This window comes from Silurus aristotelis, assembly GCF_946808225.1.
Source record: "Silurus aristotelis genome assembly, chromosome: 21".
In the NCBI taxonomy this organism is placed as follows: domain Eukaryota; kingdom Metazoa; phylum Chordata; class Actinopteri; order Siluriformes; family Siluridae; genus Silurus; species Silurus aristotelis.
This window is the reverse complement of record NC_139594.1, coordinates 17,391,201-17,416,670: the sequence shown is the minus strand read 5'-3', so window position 1 is coordinate 17,416,670 and position 25,470 is coordinate 17,391,201. Positions and strand designations below refer to the sequence as shown.

Genomic DNA, 25,470 nt, shown 5'->3' with positions numbered 1-25,470 from the left:
TCCTGGAGGCAGTGCATCTGAGAGAAATGATATAAAATAAAGAAAATTGTTTATTGGGAATTTAATACATGTTCATGGACAAAAAAAATACATCTAAATAATCAATCTAAATGGATATTAAACATTAAACTGTCATCATATTCGGCACATTATTGCACTATGGCGTCATTACATCGATTCGACTCCATGCGGCGCTGTGAGGTAAACTGTCGTAAAAAACCTCTCGTCAATCGGCAGCGTGGCCCGGCCTGTGTGTCATCTCTCTGTCCTTCAGCCCGGCGTCAGGCAGCACCGTGTTCCGCGCAGACATGCCCAAACTCAGCAAGGAGACCAAGCAGCGCCTGCAGCAGGTCTTCCAGTGCGGACAGTTCGTTATTCGGTGGGGTTTCATCCCCACGGTTCTCTACCTAGGTCAGTAAATTAACCTTGTTGCGCCATGCTAATGCTAATAGCTAGCAGGCTGTTCTGCCTGAGCGTGTTCTCTTTCATCCACTCAATGAAGAGGCTCTGGGTTTGATGGTTCTTGCGGTTTCTGTGAGATTGAGATATATAACTGAACTGGACCTCATGGTTGTGTCTCAAATGGAGCGATAAAGTGCACTTCAGTACAGAAAAATAGTATAATGAGTAATAGCGCGACACAGAAAAAGTGTATTCATGTTTATTAATCTGTGCTTGTCCTCTAAACCGTTTACTAACCCACCCATTTACCTTCCTGTCCACTAATCTGTCCACTTACCTACACATCTACTAGTTGATCCTCTAGACAGGCTATTAACCTGTCCACCCCCCTACTCCCCCCCCCCCCCCCACTACATTGTCCACTATCCTCTCAATTTTTTTTTCCTGTTTAACATATCCACTGACCTGCTTACTTACCTGTCCCTGTCCACTCGCCCATCCACTAATCTGTACTTACCTGTCTACTAACCCATCCAATAACCCGTCCACTTACCTACCTGTCCATTAACTCGTCCACTTACCTACCTGTCCATTAACCCGTCCACTTACCTACCTGTCCATTAACCCGTCCACTTACCCACCTGTCCATTAACCCGTCCACTTACCCACCTGTCCATTAACCCGTCCACTTACCCACCTGTCCATTAACCCGTCCACTTACCCACCTGTCCATTAACCCGTCCACTTACCCACCTGTCCATTAACCCGTCCACTTACCCACCTGTCCATTAACCCGTCCACTTACCCACCTGTCCATTAACCCGTCCACTTACCCACCTGTCCATTAACCCGTCCACTTACCCACCTGTCCATTAACCCGTCCACTTACCCACCTGTCCATTAACCCGTCCACTTACCCACCTGTCCATTAACCCGTCCACTTACCCACCTGTCCATTAACCCGTCCACTTACCCACCTGTCCATTAACCCGTCCACTTACCCACCTGTCCATTAACCCGTCCACTTACCCACCTGTCCACTCACCTACCTGTCCATTAACCGGTCCACTCACCTACCTGTCCATTAACCCGTCCACTTACCCACCTGTCCATTAACCCGTCCACTTACCCACCTGTCCACTCACCCGTCCACTTACCTACCTGTCCACTCACCTGTCCATTAACCCGTCCACTTACCTACCTGTCTATTAACCCCTCCACTTACCTACCTGTCCACTCACCTGTCCATTAACCCGTCCACTTACCTACCTGTCTATTAACCCCTCCACTTACCTACCTGTCCACTCACCTGTTCATTAACCCGTCCACTTACCTACCTGTCCATTAACCCGTCCACTTACCTACCTGTCCGATAAGCTATTCACTTGCCCACCTGTCCATTAACCCGTCCACTAACCCGTCCACTTACCTACCTGTCCACTCACCTGTCCATTAACCCGTCCACTTACCCACCTGTCCATTAACCCGTCCACTTACCCACCTGTCCATTAACCCGTCCACTTACCCACCTGTCCATTAACCCGTCCCACTTACCCACCTGTCCATTAACCCGTCCACTTACCCACCTGTCCAATAAGCCGTCCACTTACCCACCTGTCCAGTCACCTGTCCAATAAGCCGTTCACTTACCCACCTGTCCATTAACCGTCCACTTACCCACCTGTCCACTAACCCGTCCACTTACCTACCTGTCCACTCACCTACCTGTCCATTAACCGGTCCACTTACCTACCTGTCCACTAACCCGTCCACTTACCCACCTGTCCACTAACCTGTCCACCTACCCACCTGTCCACTCACCCGTCCACTTACCTACCTGTCCACTCACCTGTCCATTAACCCGTCCACTTACCTACCTGTCTATTAACCCCTCCACTTACCTACCTGTCCACTCACCTGTTCATTAACCCGTCCACTTGCCCACCTGTCCATTAACCCGTCCACTAACCCGTCCACTTACCTACCTGTCCACTCACCTGTCCATTAACCCGTCCACTTACCCACCTGTCCATTAACCCGTCCACTTACCCACCCGTCCACTAACCCGTCCACTTACCCACCCGTCCACTAACCCGTCCACTTACCCACCCGTCCACTAACCCGTCCACTTACCTACCTGTCCACTCACCTGTCCACTAACCCGTCCACTTACCTACCTGTCCACTAACCCGTCCACTTACCTACCTGTCCAATAAGCCGTCTACTTACCTACCTGTCCAATAAGCCGTCTACTTACCTACCTGTCCACTCACCTGTCCAATAAGCCGTCTACTTACCTACCTGTCCACTCACCTGTCCAATAAGCCGTCTACTTACCTACCTGTCCACTCACCTGTCCAATAAGCCGTCCACTTACCCACCTGTCCACTCACCTGTCCAATAAGCCGTCCACTAACCCACCTGTCCACTCACCTGTACAATAAGCCGTCCACTAACCCACCTGTCCACTAACCCACCTGTCCACTAACCCACCTGTCCACTTACCTTCCTGTCCACTCACCTGTCCATTCACTTAGTTTCCGGTCCACTAACCTGTCAACTGGCTGATCTACCAACCCCCTCACCAACCAGAGACTTGTGTGTGGGGTAGGGGGACATGCCGTTCCAGTCAAATCAGCGTGTGCGTGTGCGTGTGCGTGTGCGTGTGCGTGTGCGTGTGTGTGTGTGTGTGTGTGTGTGTGTGAGAGAGAAATGCAGCCTGAGCCTGACACCAAGATGATTTATATTTTTTGTTTTTCCTCACACCTTTTTACTCCTTTTCTGCCAGACACTTTCTCTCTTTCATTATAAAGCTGCTAATGTTTTGTATGTAAAGTATAATGTGCAGTGTTGCCATGCAAGTCCCTGTGGATGTGGTTTCCATAGAAACTAAATGGGTAAATAGAAATAGAGAGATGGAGAAAGGTGGGGGGGTGGCGGGTAAATAGAAATAGAGATGGAGAAAGGGTGAGAGAGATGGGTAAATAGAAAGAGAGAGGAGGAATAAATAGAGAGATGGAGAAAGGGGGGAAGAGATGCAGGGCTCCAGACTGAAAGGGTGAAGCCAACGGTGTTTTCTGTGGTGCGTTTTTCACGATTATTTAATCACGAGCATTTTTATGCTTTTCACTATCGTCATGTTTTATTTATTTATTTATTTATTTTTTTAAATGATCTGCAATTTCTCTGCCCGTTTTTTTCCTCATCTTTTTTTTTTTTTTTCTTCTTTTGTTTTTCTGATGCTGAAAGGTGAGTTTTGTTTAAACTGTCCGGTTGTTTTGGCGCTTTAACTGAAGCGTAGGCGGCGCTGCATCTCCAAACAAATCAACAAATGACGTGAAAAGCCGTGAAATAATCTGCCGTCATAACGTGTACATTTATATGGTCGCAGGTGGCGATCTCTCAAAAACATTACTCACATTCATATTTTGGGTTGCAAATGCGACCATTTAGTTGTTAGTTAGTAAATAAAGAAGAGTAGATGGAGAAATAGAAAGGGAGCAAGGGACGGATAGAGATGGAGAAATAGAAAGTGAGAGATGAAGAAATAAAAAAGATGGGGAAAGTTGGAGAAATAGAAAGGGAGCAAGAGATAGAAAGAGAGAGAGATGGAGAAATAGAAAGGGAGCGAGAGAGAGAGAGAGAGAGATGGAGAAATAGAAAAGAAGAGATAGAGAAATAGAAAGAGAGAGATACAGAAATAGAAAGGGAACAAGAGAGATGGAGAAAGAGATGGAGAAATAGAGAAATAGAAAGAGAGAGATACAGAAATAGAAAGGGAACAAGAGAGATGGAGAAAGAGATGGAGAAATAGAGAAATAGAAAGAGAGAGATACAGAAATCGAAAAGGAACAAGAGAGATGGAGAAATACAAAGAGAATAAGTGATGGGGAGACGGAGAGAGATGGAGAAATAGAAAGGGGACAAGAAATGAGAGAGAGAGATGGAGAAATAACAAAGAGAGACAGATGGATAAATAGAGAAATAGAGAGGGAGATGGAGAAAGAAAGTGGACAAGCGATGGAGAAAGAAAACAGATATTAAAAATTAGAAAGTGGACGAGAGATGGAGAAATAACATAAGTCAGAGAGAGAGAGAGAGAGAGAGAGAGAGAGAGAGGTGGAAAATGCAGCTGTTTGAAACATTGCCTCATGTGGTTGGTAATCTGGAGAGAAGGGATTTAGTTACATTTATACTTCCTGTGGTTTAGTCAGAACTCTATCCACGCTGAGGTCTCGTGCACACACGTTTTCATTATCAAACATTATTCAGCGTAGGCTGTAGGTGGCGCTGTTACTTGGTGATCTATCCAATGTCTATGTAATGATTTGGACAGAGAGCTGCACTGCTCTTTATTAGGTGTTGTATTTTATCAGTAGTTGCTCGGTGTGATGTCATTTCCGGTCTGGTCTCATATCAGCTCACGTAACAATCAAAATCCTTTATATGGTGTTCATGACACACGTGATCACTACACACACACCCTCGAGGAGAACACTGGGTGCTTGGGGATCAACCTGTTTTTGTCTGCTTGTTCGTTTTCTGTTTGTGTCTGCTTTTGTCTGCCTGTGTCTCTTTGCTTGTCCGCCTGTCTGTCCGCCTGTCTGTCTGTCTGTCTGTGCAAACCTGTCTTTCTGCCTTTTTTTGTGTGTCTGTCTGCTTGTCCATCTCTGTCTGTCCGCCTGTCTGTCCGCCTGTCTGTCCGCCTGTCTGTCCGCGTGTCTCTGTCTGTCTGTCTGTGCATGCCTGTCTTTCTGCAAGCCTGTCTTTCTGCCTTTTTCTGTGTCTGTCTGCTTGTCCATCTCTGTCTGTTTGTCTGCTTGTCCGTGTGTGTGTGTGTGTCTGCCTGTTTTTGTCTGCCTTCCTTTTGGGGGGGGTGTGTCCTGTGCAGTGGTGGACAGTAACAAAGTAAATGTAATTTACTTTACTTAAGTATTTCTATTCAAGGAGACTTTTACTTTAACTTTACTACATTTCAAGTCAATATCCTACTATTTGACTCAACTACAATTTGCAAAATAAGTTGCTCATTTTAATTTATTAAAATAAAAACGTAACCGGTCAAACACGCAGCAAGTCACCAATCAGGGTAGAGCATGCTCGGTTTTAAGCTGGTTGTGATAGCCGCTTGTGGAAGTGGTAGATTTAGGCACCGGCGTAGGCGACAATTAAAATTATAGATGACAAATAAACGTCTAAACCCTGAGGAGCCCAATTTAGAAAAGAAGAGGAAAGAAGTAGTGGGGAAACATGCAGAAGGTGTGTGTGCGTGCGTGCGTGCGTGCGCGCAGCTTCATCACTCCTCTTATTATGAGTATAGTAAAGGTTATGTATTAAATGAAATAGGCTAATAACTGTATATCATTCAGGTTATGATGTTGCCTGCTACGCTTTTGCGCAACAATATTTCTTTTTGCTTGCATAACAATATCATTTAAAGTATGTAGGTTATCATAATGTGTGTAGCTTTCGATAAAACAACTATTGTAGTTGGATTGTAGTTAAACAGCACTTATTGATTTGGAAACCTTTCAAGCGAGGTGATGTCAAAGTTTTTCTGTGATTGTACTGAAAAGGTCCTAAACTGAGGTCAGTAAGGGGGGAATCTCTAGTGCAGCTTTAAAGACTCATTTAACAGACATATAAGGATATAGCTGTTGTATTGTATCGTATGGCTAAAATTAGAGTTGCTTCTTGGTTCTGAGTTTGACAATGACTTGCACATTTCATTGCGCAATAAACGCATTTAGGGTGATATTTCTACATAAAATTGACCTCTCAGAAATGTATCCAAATTCATGGACTGCTCTGAGAATATTCCTTACTCATCCACTGACGGGAGCTGAAGCTGAGAGGAGCTTTTTTTGTTTTTCTTCAAAGCTGAAAATTAACCAATGGGGTCATGGCGTGGTTTACCCAGGACCTCTTTTAAGCTAAAACCACCAAAATCTACTTAGCACTTAACATAGAGTTCAGCATCAGTTCAACATCAAGAAGAACATTTTCAGAGGAATAAATGATGGAAGAAACTCCCGACTCGAACTCGCCACAACATCCGTGTCCGTATTTGAAGTAGTTGAAAAGAAGGTTTTGGGCTCATGATCATTTTAATAGAAATCAGTGTTTGACTTATATCATTCTATTAATAGATCAGTGTGCTGAGAGTCACATTAGAGTCTTTTCACATCAACTGAGTTGATTAAGTAAAGAATCTTGTAACAAAAATGATAATAGGAACATTAAATTTATAATAAATCATTGTATTTTGGACACTTAAGTTCATTCGAAGGCAAATACTTTTGTACTGAAGTGAAAGTTTAAAGGGACACTTTTACTATAGTAATATTTTACCTGCTATATCTTTCTTAAGTGAATGCTTTGTGTACTTTGTCTACCACTGGTTCTGTGTGTGTGTTTGTGTGTCTGCCTGTCCTTTACCAGTGACATTGTCAAGGTCTGTAATGAACCGGATTGCGTCTAAAACTTCTAGAAAGTTGTAATACCCGGCTCCACACACCTATCTTCTCCTCAGGAAGATTAAACGATCATGTACAGTCTGTTGATATGTTACACAGTGTATAATAGTTCAGGGGTAAAGCCGCATGTCTGAGGGAGAGCGCGATGGTCAATTCGGAGAGAAATAAAAATGATCTAATTGTCGGAGATAAGTCCGTTTCCTCACCGTGAGCCAGCACTCTGTACCGGACGTACTGAAGCAACGTTTATCAACGCGTTTCTGCTTTTTCTATCCGAGTGTGCACTTCCTCCCGCGTTCCTCTTGCACACGTACAAAATGTTGCAATAGTATTATTCTCCGAATCACTTCTTGGAGAAACTGCTTTTACACCAGACGCTGTTTTTGTAGTTTTTCTTCCTTTTTTTATTTTGAGGAAAATTGTCAGCCTTGTGTGCAATTTCTTTCTATAACTGACTGTAAAGACCATGTTCACCTCGTGCCGGCCTGTACATCACTCCCACTGCTTCTCATCTGTGTACGAACATGACAGTGAACCATAGAGATGTAAATCATGTCTTTAATGTGATAAAGCAACAGAATTTAAGTGGGAAGCCAAAAAACGTTTCCCCTTCATCACCCCTTTTTTTTTCAGAACTTTTGTGTATCATTTTGTGTTTGAGTCGACCTCAATTTTATTCCACCTTCCTTTTAAAAAATTTCCAGTTTCTACAATATAGCCAGGTGATCTATGTGTGCAGGTCGATCTTCCAAAATGTAGATCATCTTTTGTGACTCCGTTCCTCTTGTTGAACTGGGATTGTCCTGCTGCATAACCCAGTTGCGCTTCACCTTGAGGTCATTAACGTTGGCCGGACATTCTCCTTCTGGATTTTCTGGTAGAGCACAGAATTCATGGTTCCACCAATTATGGCAAGTTGACCAAGTCCTGGTGCTGCAAAGCATCCGCAGACCATCACACTACCACCACCATGTTTGACTGTTGGTGTGACTTTTTTTCCAGTCCTTTTAAAAAATTTTTTTATTATTATTACTTTTCTCACATAGAGCCAGGCAGGTTTTAATTTTTTTTTCCCTTAATAAACAAAATCATCATTTAAAAAACTTCAGTTAAAGCAATCCTCCAACTTTCACACTTCTGATAAAAATGTAAAGGTTCTCGTGTCCGAATGGGCTTCAGGATGATGTATGAGAACACACACAGTGAGAGAACCCCCACTCCACACACACACACTCTCCCCAGAACCTTGGGGTTCCGCTTGTGCTCTCGATCCAGCTTCACATCTAACACTGTTCCTCCGTCAAAGTATCGAGGAACAGCCTGTTTTTTTTTTTTCCCGTAACTCGGTGGAGTACAGAGTTTACACCTTGTAATGTAGTAACGGAAAAGTTTCCCACCATGAAAATACTCTGAAGTAGATATAATTGTGAAATGCGTACAGTAACGGAGTAAAAATAATTCCTTTCTCTCTATTACCGCATGTAAGTATTTACAATGAGGTCATTTAAAACAAACAAAAAAAAAACTCTTGACAGGAAGTGTGTAGAGGTGTTCTCTTCACTACTGAGATGTGTCATGAGATCATGGGAGATTCACTACAGCTCATTTATCGGTTTCCTTGAAATCCACTTCCAGGGTCAGCGTGCGAGCGACCAGAGCCTCATGCGGCGTTTACACATTTACGCCTGCTTTTACTTCTGCATGAGTTTTCATTCACAATGCTTCTGCAACACCGGGTGCAATCGGTTCCACTTACTGACACAAATTATTCACACCCTCTTCTTCCTCTTCTTCTGCAGGGTTCAAGCGAGGAGCAGATCCTGGAATGCCAGAGCCAACAGTTTTAAGGTACCGCAGCATGTGCACTCGAGTAAACCACCCGCTTCATCTGAGGCACGTTCCTCATTTAAATTGTTTCGATCGGTCAATAAAACCCCGACCAACTTCCTCGCAGCTCTGCGCGAGTAAAAAGCGGAGGAGTAACGATTATGGGTTGACAGGATTTTTCGATCTTACGATGCAGAGAGCAATAAGATAAAATTGTACAAATGTTTTTCGTTTCGCACCGCAGGCAAACGTAGCAGCGGATGCTCCGCCCTCCACTCGCGTACTGCCTCATACATGTACACTGTATAGTTTATACATTATGGTAGTGTTATGTACAAATTACCTGTTTTGCTAAATTGTGTACTGTAATTTGTTCAATTCAAATCTATCTATCTATCTATAAAAAAAAAAATACATCAAGCAGATGCACTGGGACACATCAGGGATGTATCCTGGGGTCATTGCGTGTTTCGTGTCTTTCAACATCAGACACCTTCGTCCAGGTGACCCAGCCGGGGTTAATGTGTGATTAACAACTCGATAAATATTCAACACAAACTGCAAAACACTTGCAGAGTGAAACTTTATTGGACACCTGACTTTTCCAGCCGTATGTGCTTCATACCAAAACCATTCCTACAAAGTTGGAGGCACACAATGGTACATGATGCCTTTGGATGTGGTAGCATGACATTTTCCTTTAACTTTAACTAGGAAACTCAAATCTGTTCCAGCATGACAATGTCCCAGTGCACAAAGCCAGTTTCATGAAGATATGGGTTGGAGTGGAAGATCTCCTGCTATACAGCCACCAACCCTACTGAACACCTTTGGGATGAATGTGAATGCTGACTGCACCCCAGGCATCCTCACCTTCTCACCTACACCAGTACCTAACGTTACTAACTTCTTTGTGGCTGAATGAGCACAAATCTCCACAAGCACACTCCAAAATCCACTGAAACATCTTCCCAGAAGAGTGGAAGTTATTATAACAGCAAATGTGGATCAAATATACATAATGGGGAGCAGATACCAGTCAGGTGTCCACAAATATTTGTGTATAATATAAACAGGTTTATTTTTTCTTCTTTTTTGTTTAGTAAAATAAAATTGACGAAATTATGATTATGGTTTCAGCCGATACTCGAGTAGGTGCAGGGGGAACTGGTACAGCAGCAGTGTTATCGGCACTAAGATTGGGATTTACATGCGTTAAATCGGGGACTTTTGTTAGACGCAGTCAGCAGAGAGAATATTAATTACAGAAAACCACAAATTCATAAGATGTATTTTCCAGCAGTCGCACAGAGGCGGCTCACAGCGCGCCTTTTCCTTCTTCTGCTCTTCCACAGGTTAATAAACGTCCCGATTTTTCAGAATATATTTAAAACAAATTTGCAAATTAATTCGTTTTCTATTCTCAAGTTCATGCAAACCAGACAAAACAGAATCCCCCCCTCAAAAAAAAAAGAAAAAAAAAAGAAATTCCCATCTCATTAGTAACTTTAAATACATAATAAACAAACTCCTTAAAATGTACATATACATTTATTTTATTTATTTTTTATTTTTTAAATAATAAAAAATAGTGACCAATATACCCACCATTCTTTTTAATAACAGTTAAAAGCCTGTCAGTTTCTTGATCGGTTAATGATTTTTTTTAATTAAATATTTAAAATACTCACTTGTCTAATAATTGTGTACACTGTTAGTCCTACAGAATGCAGACTCGCTTCTGGAAGGAACGATTTGCTTCGCATGCTTTTTTTCCCCCCCTTTATTTTCAGACTCAATTAGATTGATGTGTGAGATGCCGAGATAATGCAAGTAAGGAATGAAAAGCATGATGCAATTCAGTATGTTGCAGACAGTTCACTTTTATTTCTTTGGTTTAGACCGACAACAAATCATCAATTTACTTAAGGGTCTTCTGACTTAATGCTTGGCCCCCTTTACAAACAGGCCTTTGTAGTGCTTTCTTCAGGAAGACGCAGCTCTACCTCTGCCATGTTAATCTGTATTCTATGTGACTCTCAGGACACGGTCTAGTGTTGTGATATGTCATATTCACATAGCAGCAGTGGGAAGAAGTCAATCTACATATAAAATGTCGGTCACAAATGATTGGTCACTTTCTACATAATAAGTATAGCGCATCTACTAATAATTACCGTAATTTCCGGACTATTAAACGCCCCAAATATAAGCCGCACCCACTGAATTTTACAAAGATTTTTATTTTGAACATACGCCGCACCTGTCTATAAGCCGCAGGTGTCTACACTGAAACTAATGAACTTTACACAGGCTTTAATGAAAGACAGTGTCTGTTACACGGCTTGTATATAAACAGTAGCCTACCAAGAAAGTCACTGTCTACCTTCTTCCTTTCACAACTATTTCTCTCTGGAGTTTTTCTTTTGTCATCGTCGTGTGTTTAAAAATCACCATCGGTGAAGCTTTTCTCCCGATGCCGTGCAGCTCAGAACACAGGTGAAGTGTGTTTTTTCATGCCAGGTTGTTTTCAGCGTGATGAATGATTCTCCTTTCCTGTAGACAGTCCGAGTGAGCGGCAGGTCAAACGGCAGAGGAACATCATCCATATTTATGATGTGGTGCGGCCCGATTCAGTGGGAACGCATCTGATTTAATATAAAGAGTTTAATTGGTTCGCCGGACCCGTTCAGCAATTTCACTGGTCTAATGTTATGGGGCTCAGTGTTTTGGCTTGAAGTTTGTGAAACTGGATAAACCCCGGAAAAATCCATAAATTAGCCGATTCATTGTTTAAGCCGCAGGGTTCAAAGCGTGGGAAAAAAAGTAGTGGCTTATAGTGCGGAAAATACGGTATATAGAAATGAAACGTTCTTTGCTTAAGCAAACGTGTTAAAAAACGATGCATCACGCAATGCCAACTTGTATCCGATCGTGCACAATTTATTTTTAATCGATGCGTCACATGAAATGCAAAAACAATGACTGCGTTTATATAAATCTGTGAAATTGCCTGTAAGTCTGCTGTTCTAGAAATGCAGACTTTTCGACCAATCAGAATTGAGACCTGAACTTGGTGTGTACATGTGTTTATTCTTGATCTTTTTTTTGTTTCACTAGTTTGCTTTGGGGATGAAGGAGAGATGTCGACGAGCTCCTGCAGAACACCAGATCGCCTCCTCGTCCCCTAATAAACACCGGAAACGATCCATTCCTCACCAAGCGTAAAAGACATTCTGGCCATGAACTTGGATTAAGCGCCGTCTCAGTTTTCCCTCCTCTCCTTCTCCGTCTACCCCGTTAAGAGGACGTCGTTTTTACCCCACATGCCTGGACCATGTCATGAGAGTATTCTGTATCTTGTCATTTCTAAGTTGTTCCATTGTTTTGCATCATTATGAATAAATGAGAAAAAAATGGCAGCGAGTTCATGTGATAAAGCTTTATTTAACCATGTGTTTATAGTCAGACGTGTTAATGTAACACTTACACGGTGAGTTAATGTAACTCAGACTACAATCCCATCATATGTTCATTCAATTTGACTAATTCTCAATCTCAGGCTTATCCTTTAAACATCTTCATTTTAAATAGCAACCAAATTTCTTTTTAAATATCCCCAATAAATAGATAAATAAATAAATATTAGACACGACTCAGTGAACATGTTTTGAGAGCCACTGGTCTTCCTTCACGGCGTGTTTCATTAATTTCTTAACCTTCATGTAGTTGATTGCTCTGCTGGTGACAATCATGAAGTTCACGAAGTTGTACAGAATGGAGTGTGTGACCGTCTTCTTTCTCCACTGTGTACCGCTGACCAAATCCCTCAGGAAGGTGGGGTGAACCTCTACGTCGTGTACCTGCAGGGCGAAGTAAAAACAGTGGTGGTGATGAGTGTGAGCAGTGGGAATGTTTCATCATTACTGAGAAATGCTGCTAATAGAAAGCACCGGAATTAACATACGGATTTTTTCCTATAAAAAAATGCACTCAATGAATTCTTATATATAAGTACTGTGATACTGACCATCTCAAACATCAGCGTGATCGCCTTTTAGACTTTTATTGATGCATCTAATATTTTACAGTATTTTTTTTTACAATAGTGTATCAGGATTATATCTACATTTCAAGTAACTGTGAACATCCTGAACAAAACATTATTCAGCAGAATACACTATCTTTCAACTTATGTTTGAGCTGAGAGCTCTTCACCATATCGCTCTCTAGCATATATATTTATTTCGCACGATCAATGCGAACTCAACTCATGATCAATCGCACATTTCGATGCGTTCTGTACCTTAAATGAATACTTTTCGGGTTTTTAATACTCTATAATCAACATGGACAAATATGGATGCTTTATGCAAATGTATGTTTACTATTGAAGACGAAATATTCTTGTAAATGTTTTAAAGTATTTATGGTGTTTTAAATGGCGTAAATCATCAGGACATCGAATAGAACTTTCGCTATGTTTCCACACGGACGGTTTTAATTGCCGGGCACATCGGTAAAACGTGTTTAGTGCTAAAGTATTATTCACTAAAGTTTATTTTTTAAAATGTATTAAGAAAAAAATACATATCCGAGTAAAAAAAGGACGTCATAAATAAGTGTGTTGAAGGATTTCATTTCCCATCTAATATTTCTGTACATTTTTTATAAGAACGGTCAAACGGAAATGCGCGCCGCATTATTCGCGTTCATGAAACGAAAGCTGTTGAAGATAATTTGTTAGTCACGTGTTAATTTGGACATCATTTTTCATCCAAGTGCTAAGAGTTCACACAGACACGTTATTGATTGACTTTTTCTCGAATGCCTTATTTGCTCTGTACATCTTTATCCTATCAGTTACAAAAGCGTTTAAGTGCTTAAAGGTTACTGATCAGAAGGTCGGTGTTAAAGCCCCTGTATTGCTAATCTGCCACGCTTGGGCCCTTAAACCCTGTGTGCTCCAGGGGGCACTGTTTAATGGTTCGCCCCTGAAATCTGACCAATCTTTCAAACATCGCTGGGATATGTAAAGAAGGAATTTCACATGTATTTATTTATAAACGGTAAGATTTATGCATATTTATATAATAATTTAGCAGTAATATATGACGTATTCCTGCCTCTTATATTCGCTCCAGTTAATTTTACAAATATAATTAAAAAAAACGGTCTTTTCGGCTTCTCCCGTTAGGGGTCGCCACAGCGGATCCTCCGCACGTTTGAATTGGCACATGTTTTACGCTGGATGCCCTTCCTAACGCAACCCTCCCCAATTTATCCGGGCTTGGGACCGGCACTAAGAGTGGCTGGGGATGGTTCCCTGACCGGGAATCGAACCCGGGTCGCAGCGGTGGGAGCGCTGCATCTTAACCACTAGACCACCAGGGGACCAATTTTACAAATATAATTAAATATGATTTTTCTAGAGGCTGAAACTTATAGTATCAGTTTTGTGATACAGTATGTGAGACACAGTGTATGCAGCCTGGGAAAATTGAGAAAGTGTAGTTTTGAACTGTGTGAGTGTTTTGCAATGACTTACATTTCCCGTTTCTTTAATTAAACCTAATAATCTGGCCATCCTGACTTTGATCTCCGGTATGCGAGCTGATGTGCCGTTGTCCACATAGGGAAGGTACACCTGGTACACCCGCAAACCAGTGTAGATCTGCTGCACGCATTTTTGCTGTAAACACACACACAAACACACCCGTGTGAGCAAACCGTTCCTTAACATGGTATTATAAGAGAAGCTTCATCTTTCTTGAATCTTTGCTGTAATCACTTCTAATGAACTACAAAGCCTTCGATTAGAAATGACACTCCTAAGAATCTCTCACACACACACACAATAATTGAGATCTCTAAAAATGCACCGTATGCCACGGCTTGCTTTTGTTCTGCTATATAAACTTTTGCTGTTTCTTTTCCTTCTTGACTTTTTATATAGAATTGGAAACATCTGTGTAAGGTTTATTAAGCATTATAGCAGGTTAGGAGTGAGCATGTAGGACATAATATACATAAGCACCTGGAGCTGGCAGCTGTTTGGTAAATGAGATATGAAATTTTTGGTGGTTTTTTTTTTTTTTTTACTTTCTCTTAATAAACAACATTTCTTGTAGGAATGAGAGATTTTTCCCTAATCATATGTTTCTTGCAGTTTTTTTAATGTAATAATTTTTTAGATAGTAATTTTTTTCTAATATTTACACTAAATAATAATAATAGTAACAATAATTATGGTAATAATTTTTTTTTTTTATTACTACTACACATCACTTTTCTATATTGCTTTCTTTTCAAATGATGCGATTTTTTTCCTCGTTAGAGCGACCTGCCTTTCTGTTAAAAAATAAAATAAAATAAAATAGTTTTTCCATTCCTAGGGTTTTTACAGGTTTTTTGTGGGTGAGTTATTTTCTCATTATTGTAAGATGCTCTCTTGCCTTGCCTTGTCTTTATCTAGTAATAATAACTGCTATCTTCTAATAAAGCATAGTCATTTGATTTTCTCCTAATAATGACGTGTCCTAGTAACAATACACCTTTTCCTCAATGGCTGAACATTTTGATGCAGCAACAACATGATTTTTTGTAACTAAATAAGCAGATTATTTTTACCCCATCAGCAGTAATAGTAGTGATAGTCGTAGTGACAGTGGTAGTCGTTAGTAGTATGTTAATAGCAGAAAAAAAAGTTTATTAGTAGTAATCATAGTAGTGGTAGTGATACTATTAGAAATTTTAGTAGTGTTAGTTGTAGTGGTAATTTTAGTAGTTAAAGTGGTAGTCAAATTATTAGAAATTTTAGTAGTTATATTTGTAGTAGTAATTTTAGTAGTTATAGTGGTAGTGATACTATTAGAAATTTTAGTAGTGGTCATTTTGGTAGTTATAGTGGTAGTGGTAATTTTAGTAGTTATAGTGGTAGTGGTAATTTTAGTAGTTATAGTGGTAGTGGTAATTTTAGTAGTTATAGTGGTAGTGGTAATTTTAGTAGTTATAGTGGTAGTGAAACTATTACAAATTTTAGTAGTAATTTTAGTAGTTATAGTGGTAGTGATACTATTAGAAATTTGAATAGTGGTCATTTTGGTAGTTATAGTGGTAGTGGTAATTTTAGTAGTTATAGTGGTAGTGGTAATTTTAGTAGTTATAGTGGTAGTGGTAATTTTAGTAGTTATAGTGGTAGTGGTAATTTTAGTAGTTATAGTGGTAGTGGTAATTTTTGTAGTTAAAGTGGTAGTGGTAATTTTAGTAGTTATAGTGGTAGTGAAACTATTAGAAATTTTAGTAGTGGTAATTTTAGTAGTTATAGTGGTAGTGAAACTATTAGAAATTTTAGTAGTGGTAATTTTAGTAGTTATAGTGGTAGTGAAACTATTAGACATTTTAGTAGTGGTAATTTTAGTAGTTATAGTGTTAATGAAACTATAAAAAAATGTATAGTAGTAATTTTAGTAGTTATAGTGGTAGTGATACTATTAGAAATTTTAGTAGTTAAAGTGGTAGTGTTAATTTTAGTAGTTAAAGTGGTAGTGGTACTTTTAGTAGTTATAATGGTAGTGATACTATTAGAAATCTGAATAGTGTTAATTTTAGTAGTTATAGTGGTAGTGATACTATTAGAAATGTTAGTAGTGGTAATTTTAGTAGTTATAGTGGTAGTGTTAATTTTAGTAGTTATAGTGGTAGTGATACTATTAGAAATTTGAACAGTGGTAATTTTAGTAGTTAAAGTGGTAGTGGTAATTTTAGCAGTTATAGTGGTAGTGGTAATTTTAGTAGTTATAGTGGTAGTGATATTATTAGAAATTTTAGTAGTGGTAATTTTAGTAGTTATAGTGGTAGTGAAACTATTAGAAATTTTAGTAGTGGTAATTTTAGTAGTTATAGTGGTAGTGAAACTATTAAAAATTTTAGTAGTAGTAATATTAGTAGTTATAGTGGTAGTGATATTATTAGAAATTTTAGTAGTGGTAATTTTAGTAGTTATAGTGGTAGTGAAACTATTAAAAATTTTAGTAGTAGTAATATTAGTAGTTATAGTGGTAGTGATATTATTAGAAATTTTAGTAGTGGTAATTTTAGTAGTTATAGTGGTAGTGAAACTATTAGAAATTTTAGTAGTGGTAATTTTAGTAGTTATAGTGGTAGTGAAACTATTAAAAATTTTAGTAGTAGTAATATTAGTAGTTATAGTGGTAGTGATACTATTAGAAATTTTAGTAGTTAAAGTGGTAGTGTTAATTTTAGTAGTTAAAGTGGTAGTGATACTATTAGAAATTTTAATAGTGTTAGTGCTAAAGTTTTTTTAATCATTTTAATAGTGATAGTAGTCATTTTAGTAGTGTTAGTGATACTAATAGAAATGTTAGTAGTGATAGTAGTGGTGACTGCAGGGAAAAAATAAAACTAAACCAAGCGTATTGTAATGGTTGTAGTGTTAGTAATGATAGTAGTAGTGATCGTGGTAGAAAAAAAGTAAAATTTTAACATAGTGAAAGTTTGGACTCACGGCCTTGAAATCGAAGGGCAGACACCCGTCTGAGAAGCCGAGCAGCGGGGTCTCAATTCTCTGATGGTCGAAGTCGCTCATGTTTCTCATTCCTGCGAAGTCCCGGGCAAACTGGAGTTGAAACAGAGCGAGGTGAATTGAGCATCTCACAGCGATCGAAACAATACCTTCGTGTCTTATTACACAGACTATGAATCCCTGAAGAAGTTACCTGCTCGTCGCGGACGTTATGGATGTCTATCCTCATCTGCCTGGCGATGGAAAACCACTTGTAAAAAGACGCGTGCGCTTCGTTCTGCAGCTCTCTTTCGGAGAAGTCATAGTAATCCTCATCTCCACTGTAGAGCCCGAGAGAGAGCAGGGGGAGCAGGAGCAAGCCCAGATCTGCAGACAGACCCAGAGAGAGAGAGAGAGAGAGAGAGAGATCGAGATCGAGATCAGCAATAGAGGAGGATGAGAAGAAGAAAAAAAAGGGGGGGGGGGAAGAGGAAGCACTCGCAGTCTGGTACTCACAGTGGTGCAGCAGATAGGGCATGGTGTGGTCGGGTCGGGTCGGGTCGGGGTGCTCACGACTTCTTGATTGCGTTAAAGCTCTTGAGTGTTTGCACTTTCAGTAATTTCCGAGTAATTTATATAGGCTACCACCTCGAGAGAAAATTCCACAACCCACTTTTTTGTTATTAGTAATCACTCTGATTAAAAAAAAAAAAAAAAAAATTGGAAAAAAACCCAACCTAATTTTCATATTTTTTTTACATCATCTTGGTCAGAAGGGCAGTTCCACTTGCTGTGTTTGTAAGTAGGATTATATTTGAGTAGTTTTTAAAGAATTTACACTTTACATAAATAAATAAATAAATAAATAAATAAATAAATAAATAAATAAATAAATAAATAAATAAATAAAGCTCCCTTTTTCTTTTTTTTTTCTTTTTTTTTTTACTATTCAGAAATGTCCGGAAAATGTCACAAAATTACTAAAGTAATAGGAAAAGTTCATTTAACTATGAACGGTGATAACTTGGATGCATGTATCATGACCTCATAAACCCCTGTTCCTGTACCGTTCCTATAATGTTTTAGAAAACGTCTCAGAAGGTCATAGGTTTAAATCCCAACACCAGTAAGCTACAACTGTTGGTACTTTGGTACCCATCTTTCTAGTCTCTGATACTGATTCATCCACTATTTTTCTCCTTCTCCATTCATCCACTACTTTTTCCTTTCTCCTTTTCCCTCTCATTCTCTATTTATTCCCTCCCTATCTCCCTTTCTCCTCCTATATCCATCCATTACCACTGCCATTCTCTTTCTCTTTTCTCTACCTCTCTGCTTCTCATTGTCTATTCATCCACTACCTTTCCTCTTCTCCATCGCTTTCTTTATGTATCCACTTCCTTTCACATTTTCTCCTTTTCTATTCATCCACTACCTATTTCCCTTTCTTCTTCTCTATTTATCCAAATACCTCTCCCATTCTTCTTCTTTATACTCTATTCATTCACTATCTCGCCCCGTTCTCTTTATCCTTTACTTCTCTTTCTTCTTCTTCTCTATTCATCTATACATCCCTTTTCCTCTTCCTTCTCTATTCATCCACTAAATATCTCAATTTCTCTTTATCTATTCATCCACTAGCTCGCTCCTTTCCTCCTTCTCTATTCATCCACTACCTCTCCTATTCTCCTTCTCCTTCTCTATTCATCAAATAATTCGACCTTTTTCTGTCTTCTTCTCTGTTCATTTTTTTCTTCTTTATTCATCCACCACCTTTCTCTTCTCTATTCATCTACTACCTCTCCCACTCTCTTTCAACTTTCGATTCAATTTATTTTTATTTGTAGAGCATTTTAACGATGGCCATTGTCTCAAAGCAGCTTTACAGAAATAAAGCAGTAATAAAAATGAATGAGTTGGTCCCTAATGAGCCGGTAGCAACTGTGGTGAGGAAAAAATCCCAGAGATGGTATCAGGAAGAAACCTTGAGGGAACCCATCCTCATCACCGACTGTCCATTTATTACGATGTTGAGGTGCAGTGATGGTGATCAAATGCAACCTGTAGTCCTGAGCCATTGTAGTAGACTGTTGACATTAACTACAGTCGAAAACCACCCTTAAAGCTCCTGTGTTACTCTGTAATTTCATGGAACCCCATGTGGTTGATGCACAACCATCAGCAGCTGCACAGAGTGACCACAGAGAACCCCATCCAGAGGCAAGGGGCCAGAACAAAGTGGGCAGATCTGAAGAGAGGAAAGGGACAGGAACACTGGTCACTGGTCAGGAGCATGTTTAACTCGACAGAGAGAGAGAGAGAGAGAGAGAGGAAGAGAAGAGGGGGGACACAGAGAGATAAATATGTATAACTATGTTTCCTTATTGCCATATAAAAGTTATAGACACTGTGCAAGACATTTTATCCAGTACCTTTCCTGTTCTCCTTCTCCTTCTCTATATATCCACTACTTCTCCTCATCTCCTGCTCTATTAATTCAGTCCCTCTCTCTTTCTCCTTGTCTTCTCAGATTTGGCTTTAGACCCCGCTGTGGCTCTGTTCTTCACTCTTGTTTTTTTTGTTTTTGTGCCTTCTTGTGTTTTTATTCACATTTTCTGTTCCAGCTTAACCTTATAACTGCACTATACGGTTGTCTAAAATGATTGACAAGCACGTGTGTGTGGGTGTAGTGTGTTTCTAGATCATGATCATAAAATTATTACATGCATTTTGAAAGGGAAGCAAAAAGGATAAAATAGGACTAATAAAATAAAAGCAGAACATTTAGATCCTCTGGTTATTTTGGCTATGGATTCGAGCGGAAGAAGTTTCCAAAAAGAAGGAAGACCATTACCATAATAGAAAGTGAAAGAACCTGCTCACCACAAGTTATGGGAATCAATAAACATGTAACTCTACTTAACGCCTTCATATTTGTTACTTTCTAATGCTAAAGTTTACTCTTGCTATGGATTATGATCACGATTCTCGTAAAAGTACAGCGCAGACAGTAGTGTCATCTTAACACCATCTCCCTCTGATTTCGGAAAGCTGATAGCTCTGGTTTCCTGTGAAACTACAAGTTTTCCGAATATGTCATCTAAAAACGAACTTTCCAAATTGATTGAAGTAATGTGTGACAGCAGAGGAAATAGGAACGTTGAAGAGCATTACATATCCCTGCATGGACACACACTGCTTTGTTTTTTTTGACACGATTCAGATGCTTTTTCACTCAATTGAGTAAGAAAAAGAAAAAAACAAACAAAAAAAACCCACGTGTGCTGGAAAATCTGAAATCACAGCTTTACTGTCAAGCAAACTGTTGCAAAGTGTTGTACTGGAGACTCATTCTGTAAACCCACCCTGTGTGTGTACACGTGTGCGTGTGTTTATTTGTGTGTCTTTTTTTAAAGTATGTGTTCAAACATGTTCCTACTACATACTGATTGTGAAACATTAGATTTTTTTAAATGGTGCAAGTGACCCAAAGCTGAGATAATGGAATTATTTGGGGTTTATTTGATGAATAATCTATCTATCTATCTATCTATCTATCTATCTATCTATCTATCTATCTATCTATCTATCTATCTATCTATCTATCTATCTATCTATCTATCTATCTATCTATCTATCTATCTATCTATCTATCTGAAAACACAACACAGAACACAATCATACTCAGTGAAAACCACAGAAACTTTAGAACTGTACATAAAGTTGTGATAATTATAGTGAACAATTGAACAGTTGTGATATTGAGAATTGTAAAATAAATTAATACACTTTCAGTGCAACACAAAACAGGTTTATTATTACCTCACTGAATGTACTAAATGTTTTAAGAGCTCTAAAGTAAAACATTCCTTATCATAACCCTCCTCTTTTGTTGCATCACTGTCTTTCGTTAACGTCCCAAAATAACTGTTTTTCCCCTGCACTTTCCAGGGGTATCTCTGAGTGATGAGGCAGAAAAAAGGAAACACCCCATGAGAAATTCCATTTACAAAAAAAACACAATTAGATATAAAGCTCATGTTCATTTGCGTGCTGGATGGTTCACTCACCACCGAATTTACTACAGATTTTTGGATCTGAATAATAATTTCACAAATGCTCAGGATCCTAAAGACCAGTACAGGTTAAATATTCTCTTAAAATATTAAAGATTTGTAGCATATCATTAATGGCAATTTTTTTACCTAGGCTAAAACTCAACTTGCAAAATTGGAATTCCCATATATTATCATTTGTATTCATTCAGTTAGAAAGCTGCGTCTTTTTCTTTCGGCTTCTCCCATTAGGGGTCTCCACAGTAGATCATCCATGTCCAAACCCCCTTGTCCTCTACATCTGCCTCTTTTAAACCAACTACCTGCATGTCTTCCCTCACCACATCCATAAACCTCCTTCTTGGCCCTCCTCTTTTCCTCCTTACTGGTGGCTCCATCCTCAGCATTCTCCTACTGATATACCCCATGTCCCTCCTCTGCACATGTCCAAACCATCTCAATCTCACCTCCCTCACCTTGTCTCCAAAACGTCCTACATGCACTGTCCCTCTAATAAAGTAATTTCTAATCCTGTCCATCGTCGTCACTCCCAACAAAAACCTCAATATCTTCAGTTCTGCTACCTCCAGCTCCACCTCCTGTCTTTTACTAAATGCCACTGTCTCTAAACCATACAACATCGCAGGTCTCACCACAGTCTTTTTAACTTTCCCTTTTACTCTTGAAGATACTCTTCTATCACAAATCTCTCTTCTCCACCCACTCAACCCCACCTGCACTCTTCTCTTCACTTCACCTAACACACTCTCTATTACTTCGCACTGTTGACCCCACTGAACTCCTTCACCTTCTTCACCTCTTCTCCCTGCAACTGCACCCCTCCACTGCCCTCCCTCTCATTCACACACATGTATTCTGTCTTACTCCTACTGACTTTTATTCCCCTTCTCTCCAGCGCGTACCTCCACCTCTCCAGGCTCTTCTCAATCTGCTCCCTACTCTCACCACAAATCACAATATCATCAGCAAACATAATAGTCCACGGAGACTCCTGTCTGACCTCGTCCGTCAACCTGTCCATCACAACTGCAAACAGGAAAGGGCTCAGAGCCGATCCTTGATGCAGTTCCACCTTCAACTAAAAACCAGTCTGACATTCCTACTGCACCCTTCACTGCTGTCACACTGCCCTCATACATGTCCTGCACCACCCTCACATACTTCTCTAACACACCTGACTTCCTCATACAATACCACAACTCCTCTATCGGCACCCTGTCATACGCTTTCTCTAAATCCACAAACACACAATGCAACTTCTGACCTTCTCTATAGTTTTCCATCAACATTCTCAAAGCAAATAATGCGACTGTGGTGCTCTTCCTCTGCATGAAACCATACTGTTGCTCACAGATGGTCTCCTCTTCTTCCACCCTGGCTTCCACTACTCTTTCCCATAACTTCATGGTGTGACTGATCAACTTAATTCCCCTGTAGTTACTGCAGGTCTGCACATCTCCCTTATGCTTGAAGATCGGTACCAGCACACTCCTTCTCCATTCCTCAGGCATCTTCTCACCTTCCAAAATCTTGTTAAACAAGCTGGTTTAAAACTCCACTGCATCTCTCCTAAACATCTCTACACTTCTACCGGTATGTCATCTGGTCCTACTGACTTTCCACTCTTCATCTTAATCGCTGCTTTCACTTCCTCCTTACTAATTCTATCCACTTCCTGCTTCACCATCTCCACACCATCCAACCTTCTCTTTCTCTCATTTTCCTCATTCATCAGCTGCTTAAAATACTTCCTTCACCTTTTAAACACACTCACCTCACTAGTCAACACATTTCTATCTCCATCCTTTATTGGTCTAAATTCCAGTACATTCTTCTCAGCTCGGTCCCTCTGCCTGGCCAATCGCTACAAATCCTTTTCTCCTTCCTTAGTATCCAGCTTCTCATACAGCTCCTCATATGCTTTTTCCTTGGCTTTTGCCACCTCCCTCTTTACCTGCTGCTGCATCTCCTTGTACTCCTGCCTACTTTTCTTATCTCTCCGTCCCTCTTTCTCCTTATGCCCTCCTGCACTTCTTCATTCCACCACCATGTCTCTTTGTCTTCCTTTCTATTTCCAGATGTTACACCAAGTACCTTTCCAGAAATGAAATTCTCAAAAAACGACTTGTTTAACCTCCACATCATGTAGTCACTTGTGCACCTTGTAAAAGCATTTTCTCGTTATTTTGAACAAAGTGTCTGCTGTTTCCTACATTATCAACTCTTTGTCATGTTTATCAAAATATTTGGTACTAGTTTTACCTGAATAGTTTTAACCCCCAAAACATGTCAGCATCAGTTCATTATATGTAATTGAATTAAAAATGTTTAAACCAGTTGTCTTCATCTGTCAAGCTTAAATTTCTATTCAACTTTTGATTGTAAATGTTTCTTAAATTGATGAATTGGGCAGATGAATCTTGAATGTTTAACTGAGTGTGTTAAAGAACTAAAAGGTTGCATGACGCATAACTTTCTATTATTAAATTCAGAGATTTTGCTCATTGGCCCAAAAACTAAATTGCAGAAGCTCCAGCTATTAAACTTGCATTTAAAAGGATGTTCTGTGATTACTAGTTCAACAGTAAAAGACCTGGGAGTTATTTTAGAGCAACATGTCTTTTGAAAGTCATATCACACATATTACAAAACCAGCCTTTTTCCACCTTAAAAATATTGCTAAGCTAAAAAACGTCTATATCTGATGCAGAGAAGCTCATCCATGCGTTCATGACCTCCAGACTGGTGTATTGTAATGCATTACTAGGTGGATGTACTGCATCATTAATAAACAAGCTACAGTCCAGAATGCAGCAGATAGAGTTCTCACAAGTCAAGTCAAGTATATTTCTATAGCACTTTTCACAACAGACATCGTCTCAAAGCAGCTTTACAGAATTTAACAGTTAAGCTGAACTGTGGCAAGGAAAAACTCCCTTAGATGTTATGAGGAAGAAACCTTGAGAGGAACCCGACTCAAAAGGGGAACCCATCCTCATTTGGGTGACATCAAGTGTGTTTGTGGTTATAAAACTAGGAGCTACTGAGAAACTCATAAAATAGCTCAACATTTGCGATCATCACAGATCCAACACCAGCTTCACCATGCCAGAGCCTTTAAACACTCCAGGAGGTCCAATGTCCAAAATCTACATAAAGTGGGATCCAATTGGCGCTGGGATGTCTCTAGATGGTACAGGATGTTTGCAGGGTCGACATCTACTTCTTTAAAGGTCCATAATCTTCATGAGGTGGGACACAACAGGAGCTGAAGCAACCTCAGGATGCCCTGGGATGGGTAAAGAAAGAGAAGCAGTGGAGAGGAATTAGCGTAGCTGCTGTTCATGATATTAACAAGCATAAGTTGATAATGTGCATGTGATCAGATGTACTGGAGCACAAGGTTATGATGTGTGATGTATGTTATGTGTAGGACTCGCTAAAAAGATTCGTCTTTAATCAGCACTTAAACTGGGAGAGTGTTTCTGAACACTGTCAGGAAGACTAGTTTAGGGGCTAAATGTAAAAATGCTCTACCACCTTTAGTGGACTTTGCTATTCTAGGAACTACTAGAAGTCCAGAGTTTTGAGATCTCAAGGAGCCTGATGGATTGTAGCGTGTTAAAAGACTGGATAGACAAGGTGAAGAAAATATTACCATATAACCCCAATCTTATCATCCTGGCTACCTTTTGAGTTTCAAAATGTCTACAAACTATTGCTGCTTACCTACAAAACCCTAAATGTTTCAGCTCCCATGTATCTGTCTTTTAACATGCTACAATTCATCACGCTCCTTGAGATCTCAAAACTCCGGACTTCTAGAATTCCACTAAAGGTGGTAGAACATGCTCACATTTAGCTCCTAAACATTGTAATAGTCTTCCTGACAGTGTTCGGGGCTCAGACACACTCTCCCAGTTTAAAAGCAGATTAAAAACTTATCTTTTTAGCAAGTCCTACACATAACATACATCACATCATAACCTTGTGCTCCAGAACATCTGATCACATGCACATTATCAACTTGTGCTTGTTAATATTAAGAACAGCAGCTATGCTAATTCCTCTCCACTGCTTCTCTTTCTCTACCCATCCCGAGGCATCCTGAGGTTGCGCCAGCTCCTGTTGTGTCCCACCTCATGAAGATTATGGACCTTTAAAG

General features: G+C 39.8%; 2 protein-coding genes across 2 annotated transcripts; one reads left to right on the top strand and one right to left on the bottom strand.

The window, feature by feature from the left end:
- The first annotated feature begins 207 nt into the window (after nt 1-207).
- Nucleotides 208-12,360, top strand: tomm7 (translocase of outer mitochondrial membrane 7 homolog (yeast)). The gene is made up of 3 exons (XM_083523871.1): nt 208-411; nt 8,678-8,726; nt 11,826-12,360. The coding sequence occupies exons 1-3, from the start codon at nt 309-311 to the stop codon at nt 11,839-11,841; spliced, it is 168 nt and encodes a 55-aa protein (XP_083379997.1). The 5' UTR covers nt 208-308; the 3' UTR covers nt 11,842-12,360.
- Nucleotide 12,361: 1 nt separating this feature from the next.
- On the bottom strand, nt 12,362-17,822 carry il6 (interleukin 6 (interferon, beta 2); the record flags this gene model as incomplete). The annotated part of the gene is made up of 5 exons (XM_083523832.1): nt 17,746-17,822; nt 17,444-17,616; nt 17,233-17,343; nt 14,254-14,397; nt 12,362-12,568 (listed from the first exon to the last, which is right to left on the bottom strand). Exons 1-5 carry the CDS (start codon nt 17,765-17,767, stop codon nt 12,362-12,364), a joined length of 657 nt encoding a protein of 218 aa, XP_083379958.1. The 5' UTR covers nt 17,768-17,822.
- Between the last annotated feature and the right edge of the window lie 7,648 nt (nt 17,823-25,470).